General features: G+C 45.4%; 1 protein-coding gene across 3 annotated transcripts; it reads left to right on the forward strand.

Annotated features, from left to right (window-relative positions):
• The first annotated feature begins 1,060 nt into the window (after positions 1 to 1,060).
• mbnl3 (muscleblind-like splicing regulator 3) lies at positions 1,061 to 26,596 on the forward strand. Of its 3 annotated transcripts, XM_080774634.1 has the most exons (10): positions 1,061 to 1,339; positions 7,844 to 9,064; positions 15,380 to 15,544; positions 16,508 to 16,708; positions 18,059 to 18,298; positions 21,246 to 21,399; positions 23,203 to 23,313; positions 24,246 to 24,309; positions 25,830 to 25,924; positions 26,437 to 26,596. In XM_080774634.1, the coding sequence occupies exons 2-9, from the start codon at positions 8,891 to 8,893 to the stop codon at positions 25,903 to 25,905; spliced, it is 1,185 nt and encodes a 394-aa protein (XP_080630760.1). In that variant the 5' UTR covers positions 1,061 to 1,339; positions 7,844 to 8,890; the 3' UTR covers positions 25,906 to 25,924; positions 26,437 to 26,596. The 3 variants fall into 3 exon arrangements, with proteins under 3 accessions (XP_080630760.1, XP_080630761.1, XP_080630762.1); XM_080774635.1 differs by lacking the exon at positions 24,246 to 24,309; XM_080774636.1 differs by lacking the exons at positions 23,203 to 23,313; positions 24,246 to 24,309.
• The last annotated feature ends 388 nt before the right edge of the window (positions 26,597 to 26,984 follow it).

Consider the following 26,984-nt stretch of genomic DNA (forward strand, 5'->3'; position numbering starts at 1 on the left):
TTTGTAACCTACGTCACTACCACTGCAACAAATACATTGAGGCGCATTATGGCAATACTACTACTAAATATATTTGAATGTTTATTGTTTATATGTCTATCTGTCCACTGGAGGGCAGTGACACGCGGAGATTTGTCCGTCATATTAGTTCAGCATGCTGTATAATGATTACAATAAAATACTGAGTGGTGACTGGCGACTTACCTGTGCCCAGCGTGGAAACCCACAGTTAGGGACCGCTCGCCCCTTTTCCAACTCGTCCCAAGCGGCGACAATCGGTCGCCCCAACGCTGAAGATCGGTCGCCCCAAAGCCCGGCGAAGTCGCCCCCAAAAGTCCGGATTAGTCACCCCAAAAGTCCAGACAAGTCGCCCCGTAAAACCGTTGTATTTTCGATGTAACAGCAGAGAGAGAGATTTTTACCTGTGCTTTTACACAGAGAGAAAGAGAGATTTTTACATGTAGCTGTTATGTCTTAGCCTGGCTAATAAGCCAGACTAATATCACACAACACTGTGGCAATTTTGTTTGCCAACGGCTGATTCGGTCTGGCTTATTAGCCAGGCTACGTCTCACTGACCGGTGTTTGATTGTGCTGCGCTCGTTGCATATTCCTGTGTTGCCTTTGTGATGATTGGGGGGATTATCTGGGATCGATTACTTCACTTCACTACTTGTTTGCAGCCTTCCAAATTGCTGCCTCAAACAACAACTATAAATGTTGATTATAAATGTTCAAATATGAGAAAGAAGGTAAAATAAACATGAAATAAACATGGGGCGAGATATCCGTGCTTTGGGGCGAGATATCCACGCTGTGGGGCGAGATATCCACACTTTGGGGGCGAGCTATCCACGGCTTGGGGCGAGCCGTCTTCACTTTTCGCGGGGGTGAGTTGGAAAAGGGGCGAGCGGACCTTTTTACCACACAGGAAGTCAGTCAAAACGGAGTGAATAATATCTGTTTGATTATCAAACAGGGCGATCGGGAGGCAAACGCACTTTCTCTCAACTCCTCCCTCCCCTGATTGTGCCCTCCCTTTAATTCTAGCCCTCTCCTGTGTTCAGTCTGCAGCAAATTGATAGTTGTAACATTTCAGCTCCAATGCTTCTTTCTTTGCTTGCAATTTCATTGCGAATGCTTTATTTCTGTTAAGGCAACGCACCGTTTAGGCTTTTATATATTTTTTTCGCGTTTTGTTTGGATTTCGCTCCGCATTCACACCAGGGAGGGATTTTATTTTTTAAAACGAGCAATTCGTCTTACGTCAGTGGTCAGTATCAGTAGCTACACGAGGAGACTGAATTTGTAGCTATCTATTTTTGAGCAGAGCGGACAGGTAAGAGAGCACGAATGTCTGTCTGTCTGTCTGTCTGTCTGTCTGTCTGTGGCATGTAATAACAATGTTATTATCTATTCTAGGCCACACATATTTATTTTAGCTATCTATGTAGTTCAGCCTGTGTGGGAGTTAGAAATGCTTCTCTCATCGTGCCTGTTGCTCTAAAAAAAGGTTCAGCTTCTATTATTAACTATCACAATGCAGCACAGCAGTGAGGGTGATAAATTTACATTTGACAGGTTTTGATTCCAGTCAGTGTAGCCTACGTGAGACCTGAAGCGACCTGACCTCTACGCTGCTCTGATTAAATGTAAAGGTTATAGTAGAACATAATAAGGAGTTGTTATATTTGTTGACAAATGTGCATTCATGTCTGCATAAAAATATATGCATATTTGTAGCGTTTACCAATAATTAGTTCATACCATACCATTGTCACAAATAAGTAAAGTCCGTTGATTGTTGTTACATTTGAGCTACAGATCCTATTGGCTGCAGCCATAGCTGGCCGCTACACTATAATAATAATATATAATAATTCATAATTTTAGGTTCCGGGCTATTTCTAATTTATATAATATTATAGTTGCTTGCTTGAAAATATAAATAGACTTAGATTATTTAGGCTACGCTACGCACTTCCTGGTTCACTTGTAATCTCTGATTTATAGCACGACTTGGTGTCGCTTGCCGACAAGAACAGAACAGATCGGATATACAAGCTCAATGCGTCGCACTGCGTTTAGCAATTCTGTCCGATATATAGGCTACACTACACTCATGCACTCAGTGTTATTATTATAGCCTATAGGCTAGGCCTACTTGGTAAAACAAACATGTTTGCCTATCATATAATACAAGTGAATAAAGTTTGTAGCCTAACTACATATGAATGAACCAATACCTGAGAATAATAGAGGGTAGGTACTGTATTACCAATGCCAAGCCATTTCCAGTTCGTGCATTACAGTTGGAAGCGATTCCACATTGTCTTGGCTCATTTAACAGCACAATGCGAGTCTAGACTCGATTTAATATTTTCCTGCGGGCTGTGGACTCTGCACCATGCAGACTCTGTAGTTTTATTTTAATCAATATAAACAATTTGCGCGTGCGCGCACACACACACACACACACACACACACAGTCACACACACACACACACACAGTCACACGCAGTCACACACACACGACCTGTCCTCATTTACCCCCTGCTGGCTTGCACGCCAAGCTGCCTGGGTGGGACGTCATGCTTTTTATGGAGCAAATAAAACCTCCCTGACTGATAATGTAACTCTGTGTTAACATGCTTGGCTGCATGCTGTATATTGATTCAGCCAATATCTAATATTGTTCACAAAATTGACCTCATCACTTTGTGTGTGTGTGTGTGTGTGTGTGTGTGTGTGTGTGTGTGTGTGTGTGTGTGTGTGTGTGTGTGTGTGTGGTTGTGTACTGTATATTATGGGCTTATGGTGGTCAACGTTGAGTTGTCATGTCTTTTATGGGACATTTAGTTTACACTATAGCTACTACTATAACTATAGCGTATTTAGATTTAATATATATGGTACCGTGCATGTAACTTTAATGACCTGAAATAAGGATTACATATACTTAACCTAATTACTTTGTGCTCACCCCCAGGCTAGTGTAGGCTGTCACTCTCATTGGGATTCATAGGGGGAAAAACGTTTAAATTAGCCCCATTCTTACCATGTGCTTTTATAATCAATGATCCTGTTGCTCTCGCTGTTCCTCTCAGAACCGGAGCCAATACAATACACAACACAGCATATCCCTTCACACCAGCTATTCTTGGAGAAAACAAACACTGCTGTACTACATACTGTATAGAGATTGTTGTTCATTCTTGTAGCCATGCAGTGCATCGTTGTGTCATTTATTGTGTCTTTGTCATGACTCAGAACAGGAATGGGTTGACCGGGGTTTGGGCATGTGCAATTTTCAGCCTGCCTGTTGTCAGAACCTGATGTGAAGATCTAGGCAACTGATTGATTCATTGATTGATTGATTGATTGATTGATTGATTGATGTATTAACAGTTTGTAGAATTACAGTACATTTCAATTACAACTGGTCCTTGAGGGGGTTCCACAGGGTCCCCATGCAGCTAAATGATTGATAGCTAAGTTAAACCAAATTGACTATTACAGATTTACGGGTCTGTAACTTGTTTGATTGTTTTACAGTGTCTATTGGGGTCCCAGAGATAAAAATATATCATGTCAAATGGGGGTCGGTGGACCGGTGGCCTCATCAAATGCATAGGCTTATATCAAACTTGTGCATGGTTCTTTAAAATGATTCAGAATTACTGATCTATAATATAATATGCTTCTCTGGCTTTCCCCAATACATAAAACTAATTTCCAAAACACATGTCTGGTAAAAAATTAAACTACATGTTCTCAATGACTTGCTGCTGCTGTGTTCATCTATGTTCGCAGGCTTTTATCAAATCACTCAGCGTTTGCTATTAGGGCATCACTTCCCAGCAGCGACAGCTTTATTGGCATATGGGCTATCTGTTAGTGTGGGCTGATAAGACGCAGCAAGGTTGTTGTGCATGTCGGTGGCACCTAGCCTGATACTACCCATAATGCAGACGTCAGCTCTGGGAGGAAGGTTACACTGTCATGTAGCCTAGCAGTGCACCATATCTGATGAGGGACGCAGTACACTGACTGGAGTCAATATGGCCTCCCCCTATACCCAACCCCCCGCCCCCCCTTCACACACACACACACACACTCACACACACACACACACACACACACACACACACACACACACACACACACACACAGGGTTCCTATATCCGTTGCATCCCACCTACACCATATGACCTCTACTTTTTCAGTGGACTCCACCTCTTTGCAGACACCATGCATGTAAGCGACCATGTAACCATGTTTACTGTTCTCTACATGCCATCCGTTGGTTTATAAATTATTATCAATGTCAAACTGATTCAATGGGTCATAACAAGCCTGTCAATACTAGAACATTTTTGCATTGATGCATTGCATTGGCCTTATAATTATTACATAGTAGTGCAGCTGAAGGTTTTGCTGGAATTCCGTCGGTACACGACACGTGTATTATTAATTAGTCATTAATTAATTGATTGCTTGTGCATTGTATGTAGTGGTAGGGCAGCAATGGCAGAAGCTTATTCCTACATTTTTATGCTGCAAAAGATGAAACCCATTTATCACTGTAGAGAAGGACAAAACTGAGAGGTGCTCACTGCTGTGTGTGTGTGTGTGTGTGTGTGTGTGTGTGTGTGTGTGTGTGTGTGTGTGTGTGTGTGTGTGTGTGTGTGTGTGTGTGTGTGTGTGTGTGTGTGTGTGTGTGTGTGTGTGTGTGTGTGTGTGTGTGTGTGTGCGTGTGTGTGTGTGTGTGTGTGTGTGTAATGTACTGTAGCTGTGATTGTGAAATGTGTGAAGCAAGATCCTTTCATATAGTTTTTTTCTAATTTAAAACAGTTTGTAGTCTTTGTCTTTTCTCCTGTTTCAAACTTTCACACATCATCTTTACATTTCACTCTGTGCAGGGGGAGCAGGTTCATTATGGTTCCTACCCCAGAATCACTCCACACAGTAAAGCATTGTGACATGTAGTATTGTGTACATTATGTTTGAAAAATGAAAAAGAGGAGAAAGAAAATATATGTAGAAAATCGAATTTCAATTCAAATTATTTCCCCAGTTTAACCACTTTAAACGTGACGTTTCTATTTGAGAATATTTCCTATTTTGAGTAATTATTATCAAAATGTTTCAATTTTCTTAGCTAAAATAGTAGGTTTTTAAAAGACATTTAGCAACAGGGGACCCCAGCCAGAAGATCTCTTTGAAAAGTTTGTGGTTCCCCGTTTTTATTGAGCAATGAATGGTAGCTAATGTTTTTCCCCCCTGAATGAAATTGTTTTATTTTGGAATGATACATGTTCTCTAAGCACAGTGAAATCCCGCTAGTGTTATGCTAGTGGTTATATTGGCCTACTGCTGCTAAATAATTCACGGACAACTACGCCGATTAGTCCCATGAGGTGCTTAAAGAATATAGTCAAATCAAAAAGCCTTGGTGAGCATGTGCACAGCGGGTCTGTGCACTGTGCACACGCCGAGTATGAATAATGCATGAAGTTGTCATTAAAAAAAACCCCAGCTTTTCTACTTTTTTATTTCACTATTTTGCAGGAGCGGCTTATATAGTCTCACTGGATAACAAACAGAATTGTCAGGAACATATTTGGCCATGACCGTGTGCTCTCTCTCTCTTGTTGGATTTGTGAACATGTTCGAAACAAACACATTGGTTGAAACAACTGAAAGCACAGTCATGATGACAGCGTGGATCAGCAGGCCGGAAGGTCGATGAGGGCCCTGCGTGTCTATTCAGAGAGAGACAGGATGCAGTATAGACCATAATGCTTCTGGAGAAGAGCCAGTGTCCACTGAGTATAACTTTCCTGGATTCTGCTGGTGTTTCTGCAGCCGGGAGAGATGATTGTGTGGGGGGGGGGGGGGGGGGGGGACTTTGAGAGTGTGGCGTGGCGTGGAAGGGTTTTGACGAAGCGTTGCATATCGCCGCGCTGCGCTCTTAAGCATGCGTAAGGCAGCGGCATGCTGATGCTGATGATCTGGACCCCGAATGCGGGATATAGGCAGACCCCATTTCCGAGGAAACTTTCTATCGATCTGTAGGTAGACTGGGGAGGGGAAGACAGAGACAAGAATTGCAGTTAAAGCAGGCGACGCAATCCTGTATGCCCTCTCTTCATTCTGCCAATGTGTCTTTGTTCTTGTGTTTTAAGGTGGGTGCATCATCATTCAACCACCACCTCCATCCCCGCCCTCCCATCCCTCTCTCCTCTTTCTCTCCTCTCTCCCTCTTTCTCTCTCTCTCTCTCCTCTCCACTGCAGTGTTCTCCTTCTGGGCTGTCTATATATGCGCACTCTCTTGCACACAGACACCCCCCCCTCCCCCCCTCCCCCTCTCCACCACCATCTGTGTCTGTCGCTATGAGACACAGGAACAGATAATATCTCCTCTTCCTCCGCCTCCTCCTCCTCCTCCTCCTCCGCCACCACCTCCTCTCTTGCTGCTATACCCTTTTGTTTATTCACGTTGTGCATATGAATCATGTATTGTGTTTGTTTTCTGTGATGGGTATAGCTCTCCTCTCTCGTACTCTGTTCCCGCGTGACGTCCAGTCTGAGCACAGTCCAGACATTAAAGTCTTCAGCAATATGCTTTAATAACAGCTTGCTGTGCTCCTGTGTGTTTAAGGTTGTTGAGGTAACCACCTCACTGGTTGTTATCGGTATTCTGTCACTGTTCCCTCTGCAGAGAATCTCGGCTCCAGTGAGACATGATGTAGTTTATTCCCCCGTCCGTCCGCCCCCGGCCACTCAGTAGGTCATCAGATATAAGACTGACTTTATACCTTTGTTTTCGTCATAGTATTGTATTGCCATATGGTGTATTTGTTTATGTTATTGTGTTTATGAGGTGTGTTGTATCGTGTTGTGCTGCAGTGCTGCCTGCGTCCAATGCTTAACGTTAACCCCTTGGGGGGAGAACAAAGTGAAACGTGAATCAAATATATGTTGAAGTGACTCCCGACTTTGGAGAGACAAAGCTGTGTGTGCCAGTGTGTTGGAGTTGTGCAGTTTGAAACGTGGGCATGTGGGCTCAGCCATGACAGGCTGTGCCAGAAAGAGAGAGAGAGAGAGATAGAGAGAGAGAGAGAGGCTTGGAAGAAACATTGATGCCTGGGTGGAGGAAGGGAGGAGCTCTAGTGGAACCTCCGCCGCGATTGGTTAGGGGTGTATTCTGCCTAGCCTTCAGGGCTCCGTCTGATTGGCTGTGGCCGAGCGACGAGTGCAGCAGCAGCAGCTGCAGTTGTAAAAAAGAAGAAAAAAGAAACTCTTCCATCTCTCCCTTCCTGGTCTCGCTCCCTTTCTTCTTCTTCTTCTTCTTCTACTCTTTATATTTATAACTGTTGTCGTAGTGGATCCCGCTGCAGCAGCCTGTTTCAGTTCAAGGGCGTTGCTTTTACCATATTGCAACATGATTCATGTCAAGTTGGTCAATTACTTTCAGCTCAGGAAAGCTCAGGGGAGTGGAAATGATGTCTCTCTCTCTCCCTTGCCTGAGATGCTCTCCATCCTCTCTCTCTCTCTCTCTCTCTCTCTCTCTTTCTTCCTCGCTCTCCCATCCTGTATCACTTAATCAAGACGTAGCTTGCCCTTTCCTGTTCATTGCTCTCTCTCTCTCTCTCTCCCTCCCTCCCGCATGCTCTCCTCTATTCGTTTCTCCTCACATTTTTATTCACTCCCGCTCATTCTCTCTCGTTATGCTGGGTTTACTGGGAGCTGCTCATTCTCGGACGATACATTTTTAACTTCCACGTCTCTTTTTTACATCTATTTTAACATTATCCCTTTGTTGCTGTCTGTCCCACAGGGTTGTTTTTTGAGGACATGTGGATTGGTCGGCGAGGACGATGATGGCAGCAGAAGGCTAACAGCAGGTCAGGACACCAGAGCATGAGAAAAAGACTGAAACAAGAGAGGAAACTACTGTAAAGTGCCTACTGTGAGTGGCTGCAGTTTGCCTGCGGAGGCGTTCATCTCCTACGCTGACTCTGCATTCAGCTCCTCCCCTGAAGCAGCCTGCCGAGGTGACAGCAGGGCAGAGTGCTGTGTGTGTGTGTGTGTGTGTGTGTGTGTGTGTGTGTGTGTGCGCGCGCGCGTGTGTGTGTATGTGTGTTTGGCCTTGAATGAGGCCATATTTTAACCTGACATCCGCGCGGAGTGGTGCATCCGTCCCACAGCCGCCCTGCATTCCTCGCGCGTCTCATCGTCCATACAGTAGGACAAGGACACAGCGCTCCATCAGCTTCTGCTTGTTTTAGCTCTTCAGTTTCCTCTTGTCAGAGTCTCTGGAGCTTGAAGTTAGCAGGCTTGCTAGCTGGCTAGCTATAGCCAGCCAGTCACCATAGTGACAGTGTCACAGCTGGCCATGTTGACGTGAGTGCAGCCGCGCGGGGTTCTGAGACGACCGGTGGGCTCAAGAAGGGAGAGTGACCCCCGGAGATCAAGCTGATAGATCCACTGCTCTGAGACATACTGCAGGACCGAAGACACGGGACAGGAGTCACAGAACACGGTCACACACGTCCCTGCGAGGCAGAGTCGCATCTACAAATGAGGCTACTTTTTTATCGACACAGAGCTGGTCTCTGCTCACCACTGGCTCACCTTTAACGGTCCCTGTTCAGTTCCCTGGAGGTACGGGGGGAAAGAAAACACAGAACAGACTTTGTTGCTATCTTGTCATACCTTGGATTTTCTTTTTTTCATAAACATGTCTTCGCCCTTGGACTTCTAGTGTCTTTAGCGGACAAAGCGTTTCTGCCCCCACCTTGCTGTGTGTGTGTGTGTGTGTGTGTGTGTGTGTGTGTGTGTGTGTGTGTGTGTGTGTGTGCGCGTGCAGGGGGGGGGGGCTGTAATGGCGGTCAGTATGACAATGGGACGGGACACCAAATGGCTGACACTGGAGGTGTGCCGTGAGTTCCAGAGAGGCACCTGCTCACGGTCAGACGTTGAGTGCAAGTTCGCCCACCCCTCCCGTAGCTGCCACGTGGAGAACGGCCGAGTCATCGCCTGCTTTGACTCACTCAAGGTAACAGCACAACAAAAATCTCCTGCGCACGCGCGTGCAGCCGCACACACACACACACACACACACACACACACCACCAGGGCAGGCATTGTGGGGATGACGAAGCTACATTTTTCTCATTACCTTGCAGCATGTCTGTGTTCTTTAATGCCCTTCAAGCCGTGCTCTGTCACAGTCACATATAGGAATACATATTATATTAAATATCAATTTGATGCAGGTTACGAAAGGCATAGAAATGTCCAAAATGTATATTTTGTGAAATAAAAAATGTTGGACCTTTAACATTTTGTGAGCATGCTCTCTCACGCTCACCTATACAACATCCTCATCTTGTGGTGTTTTTCCAGATCAACATGACTGGACTATAAATCTATAAACCTTTTATAGTTTCCATTTTGCAACAGTACTGCAGTACTTGTTTGGTATCATGTCCGTTAAGGTTCCTAGCGCCATGCTAATATGTGGCACTGATTTGTCAGTGAGAAGTGTTTGCACTACCGCATCATTGCACCCCGACAGACTCCACTATACTCATAGAAGCTCCCAAATACTGTTAACACACTTTTAAACTAGATGTTTGAAACAATATTGAATAAACGACATGGCCATGGTTTCCAAGGAATCTTTATAAAACGGTTTTAGTTGTACAGGTGAAATAAATATTGTTTCCAGACAGCATTAGCATTGACTTTTAGCTTTGTTAAGTACTCTCCTATGCAGATGGGTAGACGTCAGCTACATTTATGGAGTCCTATTTGCTGTGGCAAATTAAGTAAAGCGAGTGGAGTGGAGTGTAGTGGAGTGGAGTGGAGTGGAGTGGAGTTGAGTTGAGCCGGTACCACACAGTGGAAAAGCAACAATCTGTTCTCCAAAGTCATTATTTTGACTGTTTGAGCATCACAGTAAGCTGCTTCCTGTGTGTCACCCCCAAATCCTCCCACCTCCCGACCCACTCCATACCCGTTGGCAGGTAGCAGAATCCCCCATGCACAAGTGATGCTGATTCATAGCACTGTTTTTTACAGGAGCTATACAGCATCAACTATGAATGGCTAATTGTGCTAGAATTGAACATGTGTCGTGCACAGTGGATTGTTGCTGTTTGTAGTGTGTGTGTGTGTGTGTGTGTGTGTGTGTGTGTGTGTGTGTGTGTGTGCGTGTGCGCGTGTGCGTGCGTGCGTGCGCTCGTGTGTCTGAGTGAGTGAGGGGTTTATCTCGAGCAGCTTCTCTGTGGTTCAGAAGTGAGATGCAGACAAGGGGCTCTCTGTCTGCACGCAGCTGCTGTCTCCTCGTTTATTGAGTTAGAATTTATTATTCAGCCATTTTTCTGCGTTATATCCTCCAGAGCAGGAGGGAGATGCACACACACACACAGAGAGAGAGAGAGAGAGAGAGAGAGAGTGAGAGAGCTAGAAAGGCGGCCTAGCAACAGCCACACAAGTGCCTACCCATTGGATAGTTTGATCTTCCTGACTGGCACGGCTGTTTTTAGCGCAGAGCAGCAGCCCTGCTCGGTATTGGATGAACTGATGATACAGGGGGGGAAAGGGAACAACCTGTTTTTTGTATGTCTTTTTTTTTTTTATCAAAGGGAATAACAATAGCAAAGGCCTGGGGGGGGACACACTGTTGCTCTATGAGAAAGTGCTGAGATGTCGGATAGCTGAAGGTCAGGGTGGCTTTCTCTTTATCAGGGGGCACAGCAGGGTCTCCGCACGCGCACACACACACACACACACACACACACACACACACTCTCTCTTTCTTTCATCAGCATTTGTTCTGTTCTGTTCTGTTCTGTTCTGGTTAAATTATGCCATTACCCAACCAACAGTGGACAGACCAGCAACGGGGAGCAGGTTATGTCTCCAGTATAGCACCGGATGCCACAGCATCATGTCTCCCCTCCCCTCCTCTCTGGGTACATTTTATGGATTTATCTGCTAATGGCCTCCCTCCTTGCTGTCCCTCCCATATCTAGCATCTCGTACACGGTTGAGGGCTGCTGTCACTCCCTGCTGCTCCTTCATTAGCTGTGTGTGCGTGTGCGTGTGTGTGTGTGTGTGCGTGTGCGTGTGTGTGTGTGCGTGCGTGTGTGCGTGTGTGCGTGTGTGTGCGTGCGTGCGCGCGCGCGGTCAGTCTGGGCATGCTGGGACAGGGAGGAGGGGAGCTCATCTCTTTACCTTGTTAACTGGAGTGCTGCTGTCGCCTGGCTGGAAGCATGAGTGAGGCTCCTGGTACCCTGCAGTAAAACCCCTCAGTGTTCATTAACAAAGGGCGGGCAGGGGCTCAGGGGGTATAGAGCATCCATCTGGGAATCTCCGAAGGTCCCCGGTTTGATCCCACCTGCTCCTCCTCCTGGGCTGCGTGTCCGAGTGCCCTTGAGCAAGACACTGAACTGACCTAAATTCTCCCGGTGAGCAGGTTGGGTTTCCTTTCCCTTCACCGTCAGTGTGTGAACGGGTGAACGTAATGCATCTTCACACCCGCATGCATCAAATGGGTGACCTGACGAGGCGAGTCCAGGGTTTGACCGCATGACTACACCTATAGGACTCCCCCTGCATCAGCCGCTGACACCACCTGTCTTGTGGCGTCATGTGTTCAACGAGGACAGATGATTCACGATTCTCCGCCGACCGATTGCGACAACTCGAACAGGGATGATTCGGCAGTACGGGAGTTCGTACCACTTGGCATTGCCAATTGCTCGCATTAAAACCCAGTTAAGCCACACCAATGGGTCGAGAGACGCGACATTCGTCACATTCGGTGTGATATGTCCTGTTGCACGTTGGCGCATGGTGGCCCACGTCGACGCAAGTCTATACCCAAGTGATTCAATTGGTTCAATTTGACGGTTGATTGCAACTACATCTACATGCGTCTACTCGCAAACCGTTTGGTTGCAAGGAGTTGCATGGTGACCCATTGGTGTGGTTTGGGCTTAAAACACTTCACTCGTAGCATTGAAAAATGACGCAGCAGAGAGATTTCCATTGCGTCAACAGACGACGACAATGCGCTTCGGAGAAATGCACTTTAGTAAAATACAATACATAAATGCACCATTTACCATGCATTTACTATTTACCAGTACAAATGTAACCAAATCCATTCGAATAACATTAACAAACACAGAGGACTTTGCTGTTTTTACATAAGATCTTCATTTCACTGTTAACACAGAGCTTGCAGACTGTACATCAGCGTCTCATGGCAACGGCATTCTCTCTTGATGCCTGAAGATACACTGTGTTAATGTGTTAATTTCAGCTTAGATTAACACTCAAGACTTTACCCTGTTGACCGGATCTTTGCACACTGGTTTCCAACGGTATTTAGTTTTTGTACAGTTCATTTTAATAAGCTATGTATTTATTATTGATCCTGGACCCGGTAGATTACCACTGCACCACTAAAAGACCCACTTTCTCTATGTTACTTGCTGTGTTGCCATGGCTACCAGAAGGTGATTCCTCGCCCCAAAAGTCTCCTTGACATGCCATGTCATTATTACTGTATTTTCATTTTCTTTCTATTTTCTTTCCTTTTCAATTTAGTTCTTTTTTTAAATGTTGTTCTCTACATATATCTTTTCATACACTACTAGAGGCTCAGCTGTAACTCACTGGCCCCAGTACAGCTTGCATTTGTATAATGTGAACAAACAAGCTCATTAAACTCATTAACAAAGCACAGCCCCGTGTGCATACGTGCGTGCACACGAAGTGTGTGTGTGTGTGTGTGTGTGTGTGTGTGTGTGTGTGTATGTGTGCGTAAGCATGTGCGTGTATCTGTCTCCATTAGTTTGGGTTGGTTTACTGGGCTGTGTGGACTCCTGAGACCAGCTCCTTGTTACAGACTCATCCCTAAACACACAGGCAGCTGACGCAAAGCTCGCTCGTCTCCCTGTGCAGCACGGCCACCACTGTTTGTCTGTACAGGACTAATTCCAGCCTCTGTGTGTGTGTGTGTGTGTGTGCGTGTGTGTGTGTGTGTGTGTGTGTGTGTGTGTGTGTGTGTGTGTGTGTGCGTGTGCGTGCGTGTGTGCGTGCAGTGGAAGAAAAATGCTACTTTTCAAAAGTAGCGAAAATAGCAGATCTAAAGCTAGAGCGTATAGAGCGGAGCTTAATTCTCGCTATTTCACGACACTGAAGTGGTTAAGTAAAAGTAGAAATACCGTAGTGAAATATACTTAAAGCCCCAAAAGTAATCTAATTACTGTATTCAAAAAGGCCCATTTCTGAATGAGAAATATTATTGTACTATAATTATTGTGTGGTGTGTTGTGTATTATTGACTATATTTTATATTGTAAATCTCATTCTGCAAAATCACTAAAGCTATGAAATAATTGTGGTGGGTGGACCACAAAAAAAAATATATATATTTGCCTCCACAATGTGTGAATGTGGATTGCGGAATCTCTGGGGTTCGTGCCGTCTGTTCGGAGCCTCTGTTGCTTCTCTCGGTCTCCTCCAGCGTCGGTTCTGCCACCGACACCTGTCCATCTTCAACGCGGCGCGAACGCGATGAGCCGACCTCCGGGGCCGTCGTCATTTCAACCTCGCGCGCTCGGCTCCGTCTGGTGCGTGTGTCACACTCAAGCTGGGAAGCAGGCAGGTGTGGTGCGTGATGTTGACGGAGCACGTAGCGGGCTGCTGAGGGATCGTTGCACTTAAGTTAAGGAGGGGAGGGGGTTAACTGCTCATCTGCAGGGAGAGACAGCTGCTGCCGACCCAGGGGTTTAATGGGGGACTGCGGTTTCCTCTTAGTTCACCTGCAATCGTCCTGCAGCAACGTGCAACGCAATGCGAACTACAGGCAGGGGAACCACGTACTGTAGAGGTCACCAGAGCAAAGTGAATTGCTTGTACACGGTGAAATCCTCAATGTTAACTTAACTCAGATGCTGTACCGGTGGAACCGGTGAGGATTGGAGTTATACAGACCCGTATCGGTCCATTCGGTGCCTAATTAATCAATCACTTTATAGGTGAGGAGTCTATTTGTATACACTTTCCGAGTCAATGGCTCAAATCAGATTCAGGGTTCGTATGTATAAGGAACTAAAGGAAGCCTGAAATGAGTTCAAAAGGATTCTAAATGAATGACTTGTCCTCACATCGCTCAGGGACAGAGACCCTGAAGGACCTTGCAGAGTAGCGAGTTCAAGTGGTATTTTAGACAATAACATAATATACTTTTTATGATTCTGAAATGGGGATTCTGCATATGCCTATACTTCCACTTTTGCTAATTTAAGTGTTTTACTTTGTCTTCAGTAATATTTTTCGAATAGCAGGACATGTACAGTACTTGTGTTATTGCTACTTATGTCAAAGCCCTGAGTACACCACCACTGCTGACAGTTATGGTTATGGAGAGTGAGTGCGTTTGCTTGTGCACGTAAGCGCCACTGTAGCCTTCATACGGACTGTTTAGCCAACATGTTTTACAAGGTCAGTGCAGCGCCGGGCTAGATCTCTCTCCGCCCTCTCCAACTCTTTAGCTATCAACATCAACCAGTCACATGCCTGCAGATGTTTGCTTTTCCCTTTTCTGGGAGGCTGACTGATAACTTACTTGGGAGAGAATCTATAGACGCAGAATCTGGCTGGCAGGAGGGTGAGAATGAAGCATGTGCAGGTCTTCGGTTTACACCCCGACTTGCATCTGTGTCGGTGTGGGTGTTTCAGATGTGCTGCTATTGTAAATACCCAAGCGTGCTCTGTTGATTCATAATTCTGACAGGTTGTGTGAGGTGAAAAAAATAAGTATTCATGAAATAACATTTAGTGCAGCTAGAGCAAGGAATGTCCACACAAATGTCAAAATTAAATACCCGCCGGCCTAAATTGTAACTGATTATCACTTTAAAAAGCTATTTGCAAGAACGTAGCATGAGTACCGTGTTAATGTGCTTCTCCCCTTCAAATAATTGCATATCTCTCATTAATTATCCATCATCCAATCTCATGAGACATAATTAGTATATTGTCTCACTAGCAATTATCTCCGTTTTAATTTAAACGGATGCCAAATCTTTTAGATTTTCTGAATATCACAAATTGTACCAGAGTGTATTTTTTGAACCCTGTTTGACTGCACATGCAGGGCCCAGATCAGTTGTTAGCGTTAAATGAGCGTTTCATCTCCGGGGTTGATGAGTTCTGATGTCCTTGCCTCTACCCTCTCCGTCACATTAGTCTCATCTCACTGTCTCATCTTACCCTGTTACAAGCCTGCTTGTCTCTTGAATGTAATGACCCCCCTCCCCTTCTGTCACACTCCTCCTTTGTTTATCAGGGGCGATGCACACGTGAAAACTGCAAATACCTGCACCCGCCTCCACACCTCAAAACACAGCTGGAGATCAATGGGAGGAACAACCTGATTCAGCAGAAGACAGCGGCAGCCATGTTGGCTCAACAGATGCAATTCATGCTGCCTGGAGCCCAGTTACAGCCCATAGTGAGCAGTCCACCATTACCATGTTTGTTTGTGCATTTGAAGGGTTTTCATTTTAGCCTATAGCCTTTATTGCTTTTGAGTGGTGCAACCACTCCCAGGAACAGCAATGTCCGTGTTCACCTATGCCTGTGTTCACCATATATGTGTGTGTGTGTGTGTGTGTGTGTGTGTGTGTGTGTGTGTGTGTGTGTGTGTGTGTGTGTCTGTGTTGGTGGCCCAGGAAGTGGAAGCCCCATGCATTCTCCCATCGGCACTTTTAATATAATTTATTTAAAGACGGTTAAAAATAAAACAAATAGTGTTGTCTCCTGACTTTATTTTCTTCTTTCTAATCTAAATCTAATTTTGCGTGTCTTAAGTACCAGGTCTTATTACTTAACTAAAGACCTGGAGGCGTGGTCAATGCTCTTTGGCCACTCAGAATAGCCAAATGGCATTGATCACACCTCCAGGTCTTAAGTTAAGTAATAAGACCTGGCACTTAAGACACGCAAAATACAGCCCTCAGTCACAGTGGTCCAAGCGGATCAAGCCAGGTCTGCCTGACTGGGGACCTCATAGACAGGGAGAAGTACAAACATTCAATGCTCATATCATCCCTGGCAGCCTGTTTCAAAAAAGTAAATATTCATTTCAGGGAAGATATATGCCATGTAGTATAGCTCAGTCTTGATTATTTCCACGTCTAAAACTGCTATTTTAAAATGTTATCAATAATTATCTGCCGTGTATGCATAGGGATCTACTAGGCGTACAGTCCTGGTGGAGCCACTTCCTGTCTATCTCCACTGTCGCCGCTGTTAAATAAAGGCTTGGAATAGCCCCCCCCCCCCAAAAAAAAAGATTGAGGTCCCAGAGATATGGGGCTCTGTGTCCTGATGTATGCATAATGTGAACAGAGGGTCAAGAGTTTTCATTTTTTTTGTGTCTGTTCTTTCCCTCTCTCTCATTATCATGCTGCAGACCACATTCCCAATGTCTCCGTCTCTGGCCAGCCCCAACATGACATTCAGTCCTTATCTGAGCCACATGGGTCCTGGAATGAGCCTGATGCCGGAACTACTTCCCAGTACCCCCCTGCTGGTCCCTGGGAGCCCCACTGGTCTGGCGATCATGGGCAACGGCAATTCCATGCAGAAACAATTACGCACAGACAAGTTAGAGGTACGTGTGTTCTATTCTGTTCACCATAATAGGCCTATCTCACAGCCCTTCCCCCGCCCCCTTTTCTGAGCTAATGGTGTTGACGACGTGACGTCACTCCATAGACATTACATGTTAAAAGACCTACATTCAGAAGCCATAAACAACGCTCAACGCTTTTTTCTGAAGGTAAACTTTATTCTATTTGTTTTAGCTGTCTTACCATCTTGTTTTCTTCATAATAATATTGGTCTTTTTTACATTTTAACATTAGGAAACGGCCTTAAATGGTGCAGAGAAAGCAGGTAGGGATGTAGCTCTGGTCCATGAGTAAGGCTATGGACGTGTGTGTGTGTGTGTCAATTTAACAAAGGTGCAGACGATCAGAAATCAGCAGAGAGTGATCGACCTTTGCGCTACTCTATGCCGAATTGAAGAGGACTCTGTCCCGGACCTTTTTTTTTCTCTCCCTGGAAATAAAAACGTCTGGGTTTCCGAAGGCTACATGATATATGACATACTGGAATGCTACATGTCACAGTGATGCAGCATATAGTGGCCTCCACAGGTTATCTCTTGTATCTGTAATGCAAGAGAACCCAATGCACATTATGGAATGCCAAGGGTGAGTGAGAAAATAGCAGCCAGGAGAATGAGGCTAGCAGGACACTGCCAAAGACACCAAGAGCTGCCAACCAGCAAATTAGTGCTGTGTGAACCAACACACGAGGACATCCCACATTAACAGTTACATAATGTGGATGTACTCAAGGAAGACGCAGGAGTGCAAAGCAACCAATGAGCTGGCCAGATGTATTGAGAACCGGGATGATGGAGGCGACGATTGAAAGGCTCGTCTGAGGGCGACCTAGTCCTAGAGAGAGAGAGAGAGAGAGGTCACGGTGCACAAGGGAAGGTCAATGTAGGTCCGGTCTTGATTTAAGCAATATTACACGAGAGGGTGTGGTTTAACGTGATTAGGTAAGGAACGAGACGAAGTCGAGTTCCGCAAGCATCACTGAAGTGGCAATAATCACGTTAAACCACACCCTCGCATGATCACAAGGTTGACGTGACATTGTAATTATACTGTTGCAATTATACAACAGTTACCCTTAAATCTAAGAAAATCGCTGAATCGTTTTTTTAATGACAGATGTGGTCACTACAACCACAAACGTCCCAAGACACTAGCTAGCCTAGCCACCGCGTTTGCTAGCGCTCTGGGAAAACAGAGCAGCTGAATTATTTGTTTTGATTAGGTGGTGAATGGTGCTGGTTTGATCCACGACTAGAAGCCGTTTCAACCAATCAGATTGTTTCCTCGAAACGACCTGTTGTATATTGATGCTTATCCTCCCTCATCATCAGGTCTGCCGGGAGTTCCAGCGTGGGAATTGCACACGAGGGGAGAACGACTGCCGCTACGCTCACCCGATGGAGGCGGGCATGGTGGACTGCAGCGAGAACTCCGTGATCGTGTGCATGGACTACATCAAGGGCCGCTGCACCCGGGACAAGTGCAAGTACTTCCATCCTCCTGCTCACCTGCAGGCCAGGATCAAGGCTGCTCAGCACCAGGCTGGTCAATCTGCAGCGCCTGGAGCCATGGTGAGTCAACCTGACACACAGTAGTGTACGTTAGGGCGGTGGGCATGAGCAACAGGAATATGTTGTTGAACTACAGGAATAGGCGTGAATAATAGGAATGTAAACTACAGGAATTAGCAGGAACTAATGCGAGCAACGACAGGTAAAGGGTAGACATGAGCAACAGGAATATGTCGGGAGAGAATCCTAAAATCCTCTAGTTATAATAATAATCTATATATATTGTGTGCGTGCGTGTGTGTACGTGTGTGCGTGCGCGTGTGTGCATGCGTGCTCCAGCTTCACGGATTGCTGGAGCACCACATCATGTTTGTACCAGCCAACATGGAAATGGCATAGCTCCTACGTATGTACAGTATACAGACATCATGTTAAGTAAGCCTTGCCGAGCCATGAGGCTCGTATGGCAGGAGCCTATATCTCCTGTTACTGTAGCCTGGGGAAGCTTGATGTACAAGTATACACGCTAGCTAGTACAGAATATCGCAGGGATTTACCCCCGAACAACCCTTGATGCTGAGCGCCAAGCAGGGAGGCACTCAGTCCCATTTTATAGAGTCTTTGGTATGACCTTGCTTGCTGGGAATCGAACCCCCGACCTTCCGAGTCTCATGGCTCATGACTCCACATTTGGGCAAGGTTTCAGCACGATCCGAGCCCTTTTGACTTCCATTGTACAATTAAAAATATTTCACAAAGAAAGAAAACATAATGTGCACAAGAAATGTGCTGATCGATCGGTCTAGCTAGATTGGCTCAGGAACAACAGACAGACACCGACAGACAGGCAAAACCGTACAGTCAGTAGTACTAGTATACAGTTTACATTCTTCTACACAGAAGCATATTTTGGTGGTAATTATGTCCTTGGTAATGGTGCAGCTCTGTCCCCAACTCACAGCTAATGTATAATGTATGTATTCTGGGCAGTATCGTTTGTGCTCTAGTCTGTGACACACAAACAACAGGGGCTTTACAGTGAAAATGAAAAATATGAATACATATCACTCTGGTGTGCAAGAAACACAACAGTTCAGGAGTCATTCTGTGATGCATGTCTGCCTTTTCCGTATTTCATTTAATCCTTTTCCTGTCATGGTTAGTTGGTTACTGGGACGACCGTTGTCTTACACAATGACTGACTGGCGCTGTTCATGTTTTAATTCATGCGTTGTTAGGCGTAAATCGTAAACTGCATTATCATGCATCAGCGGTGTCTTATTACCTCACCCCTCCGTCTCTCCCCTGATTTGCTGTCTGGTGTTTGTTTGGTCTAAAATCCACTCACCACCTGCTGACATTATCTCAGCCTTCCGAACCGGAGGAAACATAAAAGTCTTATTTGTCCCTGAGGGGCAAGTATACTGTAGATGTCATGTCATAGTAGCCAGTAGTCTAACACAGAGAGACAGACCACAAAGGAAGGAGTAAGTAATGACGACGGAAATTAATGACGTAATGAATGAGGTAAGGAATGATGTAAAACACTCAACATGAGGGAGATGAGGGTGAAGTGCCCGGTCTGTCTCGTCTCATCTTTGTGTGTGTCATTGTCGTTCATTACTGTTCTTCCTGTTGAGGAAGATGAGGGTGAGGCTGAGGCCGTTCAACGCGGAGGGCTTCAGCAGTCATCCTCATTAGAAAATGGAATCTTATAGGTCCCATTTTGCTCTGAGGTCTGACCCACAGACTGGCCTACATCATCACTCACGTCCTACAGCGCCCTCTTCTGGTGAGAATGCGAAACAGTCGACAGCAGTGTGTACTGCACAGAGCATGTTCGGATACAGAGAAACCTTATAGTGATCTGTGTGACCTAACGGAGAAGTACCACTTTGTGACACAATCTCTAATTGTGTCTCACTCTCGTTCCACTCACTGGCCAGGTCTCTTTTTTTTAAGATTTGTTTTTGGCTTTTTGCCTTTTTTGATAGTTATTATACTATTAGTGAAGACAGACAGGAGAGAGAGAGAGAAGGGGAGAAACACGCAGCAAAGGTCGTCAAGACTCGTCATGAACGGGACTCGAACATGCGACACGCTGTCAGGCCAGAGCCTATATAGTATATACGGTATATGTGGCATGCGCCTGGACCACTAGGTCCGCGGCGCCCAGCCAGGTCTCTCTTGTAATGATAGTGTAGCATTGCGGGGTTGCTAGAAAGAATGGCGTGGAGGCGATACTCATTTTGCTAGTGAGCCACTGTGAGCCCAAATCAATTAAATCACTTGCTGCAGCACAGCTAACCTGATGTTGAGGGTCCCTGAAAAGAAAAGTAAACCGGGTGGCTAGCCCAGAAGCTAATTCTCTCTCTCTCTCTCTCTCTCTCTCTCTCTCTCTCTCTCTCTCTCTCTCTCTTGAACATGTTCCAACTCTCTCTTTTGTCACAGACTTGTCTCTGCACAATTTATCCCCTCCCCATAACAACCTCTTTAGACACCTCCCTCCCTCCCTCAATAAATGCAAAAATCACACCTGTGTGACATAATAAGAGGGGCACTCTTATCATCTTAAGATGACTAGGTGATGTAATGATGATGTAAAACAAACGGTGACAAAACAATTCTCTTTATTGTCAATGGCTGTTTTTAAAACAAACATTGAACTAAGAACAAACATTAAGCCATTCTGGGCGGGAACCCCTTTTGCTATTGAAAAATAGCAGATCTACAAGCTCATAGCACGCCACCGAGTGGCGCGCTATGAGCTTGTAGGTCTGCTATTTTTTTTTAATCGACGTAGAAACATAGCTTTTTCAGAAAACTGTCAGGATGTAGAAGACATTCTTAGAATCTGATCTCAGATCAGAATGGGTTAAACCAAACGCATGACATGAACACATGTAACTGCGTTACGATATTTTCGATCTCAATGGCACTTCTTCCTAGGAAAAATCAAAAAAACAAATGAAACAAATAATTGTCTCTCTTTCCGTCCGTCCTCCAGGCCCTGCCTCCGGGGGCCATGCAAGCGCTACCAAAGAGGCACAGTTTAGAGAAGAGCAATGGAACTGCGGCCACCATGTTCAACCCCAGCATGTTTCACTACCAGCACGCCCTGGCCAACATGCAGCTCCAACAGCCAGCCTTCTTCCAAACTGGTGAGTCTTAAATACATTACAAATCGGCCCATCTGTGGTCCCATATTTCTGTACCACACGCACGATGCTGCTATGCTATGGGACTATATAAATACGGTTAAATTAAGATTTATGGCCCTAATTCAACCAATTATCTACAGCAGGTGTCCAGTGACACGTCTGCTCTCGGTCTCAGCAAACCCTTAATTCTCTAACATCAAAACCAGGTTTTGCCACTTAATTAACACTTAAATTAGCATTCCGGATAATTGCATCACGTCCTTCCATTTTGTATAAGGTAAAATAACCTGTCTGGCAGCAGAAGCTGTTCTGAATTTATAGTTTTGTAGTGGACAATTAAGCATTGAAAAGATGTGTATTACTATATAAATAATTTGAGACAGGATAAGATGAGATAAGATGTATTCATCCCTGGTTGGTTACATCGTGTCATCAGTATTCCTGATGTCTGAGATGGACCTCTGCTATCACGTGTGTGTGTGTGTGTGTGTGTGTGTGTGTGTGTGTGTACTGTGTGTGTGTGTGTGTGTGTGTGTGTGTGTACTGTGTGTGTGTGTGTGTGTGTGTGTGTGTGTGTGTGTGTGTGTGTGTGCGTGCACGTGCCTGTGTGCGTGCGTGCGTGTGTGCGTACGTGCATGCACGTTTGCGCGTGTGCATGTGTCTTTTTTTGTCTCTAACCACAAACCTGTTTACTTATCCTGTCGTCTCACCTCTTGTCTTCCACTCTCCTTTCTTCTCTTCGCATCCTCCTCCTTTCCTGTCCTTGTTCTCTCATTGCAACTGCACCGTCTGTGTGTGTGTGTGTGTGTGTGTGTGTGTGTGTGTGTGTGTGTGTGTGTGTGTGTGCTTGTGCGTGCTGCGTGGCAGGGTCAGTATTGTAGCTGTTTGTAAAGGTCAGCTGTCTGGATGCAGATGTCAGAGCACAGATTAGTTTGTGAGCTGCACAATGATAGGAAATGCTCTTCAGCAGTGGACAGCCTGACCTTAGTTTGTCTAGAGCTCCATCCACACCTGTAGAGGAAGCTACTGTAGAATATAATCAGTGTGTAATGCACTGAAGATTGAGAGGCCACAATTTGTACAATCGTGATTGCCTCCACAGGCATTTAGCCTGTGTTGTTGTTGTTGTTGTCTCTGCCTGTCTGCCTATCTGCGAGTGTCTGCCTGTCTGTGAGCGTCAGCCTGTCTATCTGCGCACCTCTGCCCGTGTCTCTACCTGTCTGCGTGTCTCTGCCCGTTTGCGTGTCTTTGCCTGTCTGCGTGCGTCTCTGAGTCTCTGTGTGTGTTTGCTTCTCTGTTCCTGCTGAGGAACTCTCACCCAGTTAGTTTTGCAACTCATGCTTTGCAGAGGCAAGTTATGTTTGTTCATATGAGTCTGCTTAAGTTTGCATGAGGTTAGGTCTGCCCGCGTGCCGTCTTTAAATCCAGTCTTTTTGCACAGAATTCCAGAATGAAGCTGCATTATTATAATGTCCACGTGTCTGTCCAGCAACCTGCATGCCTGTGTGTGTGTGTGTGTGTGTGTGTGTGTGTGTGTGTGTGTGTGTGTGTGTGTGTGTGTGTGTGTGTGTGTGTGTGTGTGTGCGTGTGTTTACGTGTGTGTGTGTGTGTGTGTGTGTGTGTGTGTGTGTGTGTGTGTGTGTGTGTGTGTGTGTGTGTGTGTGTGTGTGTGTGTGTGTGTGTGTGTGTGTGTGTGCGTGCGTGCGTGCGTGCGTGCGGTGTACATGCCAGCTCAAACAGCCCAGGCAGCAGTAGAAGCCATGGTTGGCGTCTCAGTAAGCCCCTCCCTCCTGTCTCTCGTAGGGCTTATGAAAGCCATGGCCCCGCAGGCCCCAAGGGCCCGGTGGGAGAGGCGGGACTGGAACAGCTGCAGGCAACCCCCCAACTACCTCCTGTCAGTACCTGGACACACTGGTGAGGGTCTTCCTTCCCAGAAACCACCCTGTTGCAGCTCATGGGTTCACGTGCGCTGCGCACACGCCTCACAGTTTGAGCTGTAATGGGCGTGTGTAATCAGTCTGTTTCCTCGCCTCTGTGAGGTGCAAATATTGACCTGTATACTATGATGGAGATGATTATACAAAGATTATTATAACCACACTGTTCCAATGTTGCAGAAACTAGCCGTGAGCAAGTGTGCAAAGAAGAGGTGTGTGTGTGTGTGTGTGTGTGTGTGTGTGTGTGTGTGTGTGTGTGTGTGTGTGTGTGTGTGTGTGTGTGTGTGTGTGTGTGTGTGTGTGTGTGTGTGTGTGTGTGTGTGTGTGTGTGTGTGTGTGTGTGTGTGTGTGTGTGTGTGTGTGTGTGTGTGTGTGTGTGTGTGTGTGTGTGTGTGTGGTGCGTGCGTGCGTGCGTGCGTACATGCATGTGCATTACCTGCTCAACCTTTGTGTTATGTGGTTCATCTGCCTCCCCAGCATGGTTGTACTATACTGTGATATTACTTCAACTATAATACATATAGATTATCACCCAGGCACCGGTCGATGCCCGAGGTTATCCAACCAAAGAACAACGTATCACGGTCCATGGCTGGATAGCAAAGGGCATCCACGGATGCTTGCGATAATTTGTTCATCACATACCCATAGCCTTATTTATTCACAGACAACAATAGCAGTTGATCAACACGTCTTTCACTTAATAAATATATCAGCATTACTGTCAACGTGGAGCTGCCCAGTCGAACCGAATGGTATAGTAGTCCCACTGAGATTATCCGCAGTGTGTGTGCAGGAGGAAAACATGACCTGTCTCACCATTACACAGAATTTTGCAATGGTCGCTGTTTTTTTTTTGCTATGTATTTTGGTTCCTTTGCGCCCGCTTAAACATCAATGACTCCGCAGAACTTTTACCAGACCAACCACAGCAACTGCGTTTGGAGGCCGGGTTTGGTCCATGTTTGACATGGTGAGTTCATTCAGCAGCAAGGTCATTAAAGAGTGACAATTCTGAATATGCACACCGTGGCACTTAAACTTGCGCTGATTGGTCAACTGCCATGTTATCCCTGGGGCTGATAGACAGCCAGCCAATGGGAACAAGCTTATCCCCCTATCTATTTAATTTTTTACCCCTTCAACCAGGGCAAATAAATGCTGGGTATGTGATAATGTTTGAATTAGCACCCAGTCGTTCGGCAATGCCCAAGCAACCTGCAAGGGTGGGTATATATCAGATCAATCCTTGATGAGGACTGATAGCTGTGATAGCCTGATGTTGGATACGAATGGCGACATGGAATTCTGGCTGGTAATTTGTTTATCACATACCCATAGCCTTATTTATTCCCAAAGACAGCGAGACAATTACATTAACACTATGAATTAATAGATTAACATTACTGTCAATGACTTCCTGTACAGTCCCGTTGGGATTTCCCAAGAGTTGTTGCTGGTGAACTATTGAAGGCCGCTTTTTGTCCCTCTACGTTTTGGTTCCTTTGCGTCCATATAAACTCCAGAGTCCGTAGCCGTGAATTGGACCCAATCATCTGCAGTTTGGTGGCCAAGTCTCAGTTTCAGCCTGAGGCAGTTAAGCTGTGCTGATTGGCCAGCTGCCGTAACCCTTTAGGAAGATGAGGCTTTAGCTTGTGCTTATTGGTCAGCTGTTGTGTAACCTCTAGGCTAGATACAGCAGTTGACCAATTAGCTTTATCGCCCTCTCTTTTTATCACTCCCCTCACCCAGCTCAAATGATGGTTGGGTATGTGATAAACAGTATTATCATATGAGAATACAATGCAGATGTTTTTTTACATTATTATATACAAGCTGTGTGCTGAATGAAAGCAGGTCACATGGAATGTTGAATATTGCACTTAAAGCTCTGTTGGTCGGTGTTGTGAAAACATCCCAACATACAACGAACCAACAAACATTAGTCATTAATTCTGTTTATTCATCACTAAAGGAGAATTTAACAATAATATGAAGGAAAGCATGCAATAACTAGCTTTCATCATATCAAAGAAGTCATATAAAATCTGATCAAGCTGAATGAAATGACCAATAAGTGTCATGTTGTGTGACTTATAACTGAAGAAAGCTTTTGCTTTGTCTATTCTCCTATGAATCATTTGCTCCCCACATCCTCATGTCCTTGTTCACCTGAATACAACAATCGGATACATTGGTCTGATCAGATTGTATGAATATATATTGCCATGTTTTGTTAACTGTCATGAGTCTTTGAACAATACATTCCTTATTGTTTTATAAATTGGTTGAAAGTGTAATTTCCTTTTGTCCTCCCGTTTCGTCTGCATGTGTCTGGACTCTGGACCCATCCTTTGAAATCCATCCTTTTGCTTCTACACATTGTTGCCATGATAATCATATCATTCCTGTCCCCCTCCCCCCCGCCCCCCTCCCGGCCCACTATCCTCGTTCTCTGTCTTTGTCGTCTGACTCGCCCCCCGATATCAAAAGTACCCATGATGCACGGTGCCTCCACCTCCACCATTACGTCGGCCTCGACCCCAGTCACCAATGTTCCTTTCGCTGAATCTGCCTCCTCCAATCAGGTTTGGCCCTTCATGTTGTGTTTTTTTCTCTCCTTTGGTAGTTTATGTTTATGGTTTAGGGTCTTCAAAAAACTCCTCTCGTGTCGGGGAGAAGATCAAATACACCTATGACTGACTACCTACGACTATGATTTCACAAGTGTGTTACATTCCATCCTTCACTTGTCAAAGTGACGTGAGCAAATGAACACTTTATTTTGAGACAAAGCCTCAACCACTTGGACACGCGGTATATGGTCTCATTGTAGAGAGTCGACTCTCCAATAATTAAGTTATGAATTAAGTTATAATTCATTGAATTTACTTTAACATTCATCACAAGGATTGACGAAATGTTTCAGGTAGATATGCTAATTATCCGTCATAATTTGACTCTATAGTCTCCATTCTACGATACGCTCCAGTCTTTGGAATGCGAATGTTTTGCTCTTCTGACGCTGTCGTGTTAAACAGCATGTCTGATTTGAAGATTAAATATTATTCTACTTGTCTGTCTGCCTTCTCTCTTCCAGTAGACACCTCAGAGGTTCTGAGTGCAGATCCCGTGGAGATCCAGTGCGTCCCCATGGAAACCCACTTCTGTCCCGTCCCCAAACTGCTGGTAGCCGCTCCGGTGGCACTCAATTCGGTCCGTGTCTCCGGAAATCCCAGTTAAGAGTCCTTTCTCAAACCCACAAACTCCCCGCATTATCAGCAGGAGGGCACCTATCTGAATGCAGCAAACCTGTGCCTAGCCTACTGTGCACACTTCAGAGTGCTAGTGTGAACCTTATTTGGAGATACTCACTTTGGTGTCAAGGAACGTTCCTGTTGGTTCATGCAATAGTGAAGCTTTGAACCTTGATTATGTTGATACAAGCCAACCATGCTGATGCATTACTATTATGGACCTGAATATCAGAATGAGCAATAGAGCCATACATGCCCACACCTTAAGAAACACACACACACACACACACACACACACACACACACACACACACACACACACACACACACACACACACACACACACACACACACCACACAAAAACACTATTTAGACATACTGTAGAAAACC

This window comes from Protomyctophum bolini (genome assembly GCF_963924005.1).
Source record: "Protomyctophum bolini genome assembly, chromosome: 10".
Classification (NCBI taxonomy): domain Eukaryota; kingdom Metazoa; phylum Chordata; class Actinopteri; order Myctophiformes; family Myctophidae; genus Protomyctophum; species Protomyctophum bolini.

What these genes read in the sequence shown, in the direction of transcription:
- mbnl3 (XM_080774634.1), top strand. Translation starts at nt 8,891, where the DNA reads ATGGCGGTCAGTATGACAATGGGACGGGACACCAAATGGCTGACACTG. An exon ending in GAGCCCAGTTACAGCCCATA is followed by an intron (nt 15,545 to 16,507) that starts GTGAGCAGTCCA and finishes ATCATGCTGCAG; the next exon opens with ACCACATTCCCAATGTCTCC. An exon ending in GCCAGCCTTCTTCCAAACTG is followed by an intron (nt 21,400 to 23,202) that starts GTGAGTCTTAAA and finishes TGTCTCTCGTAG; the next exon opens with GGCTTATGAAAGCCATGGCC.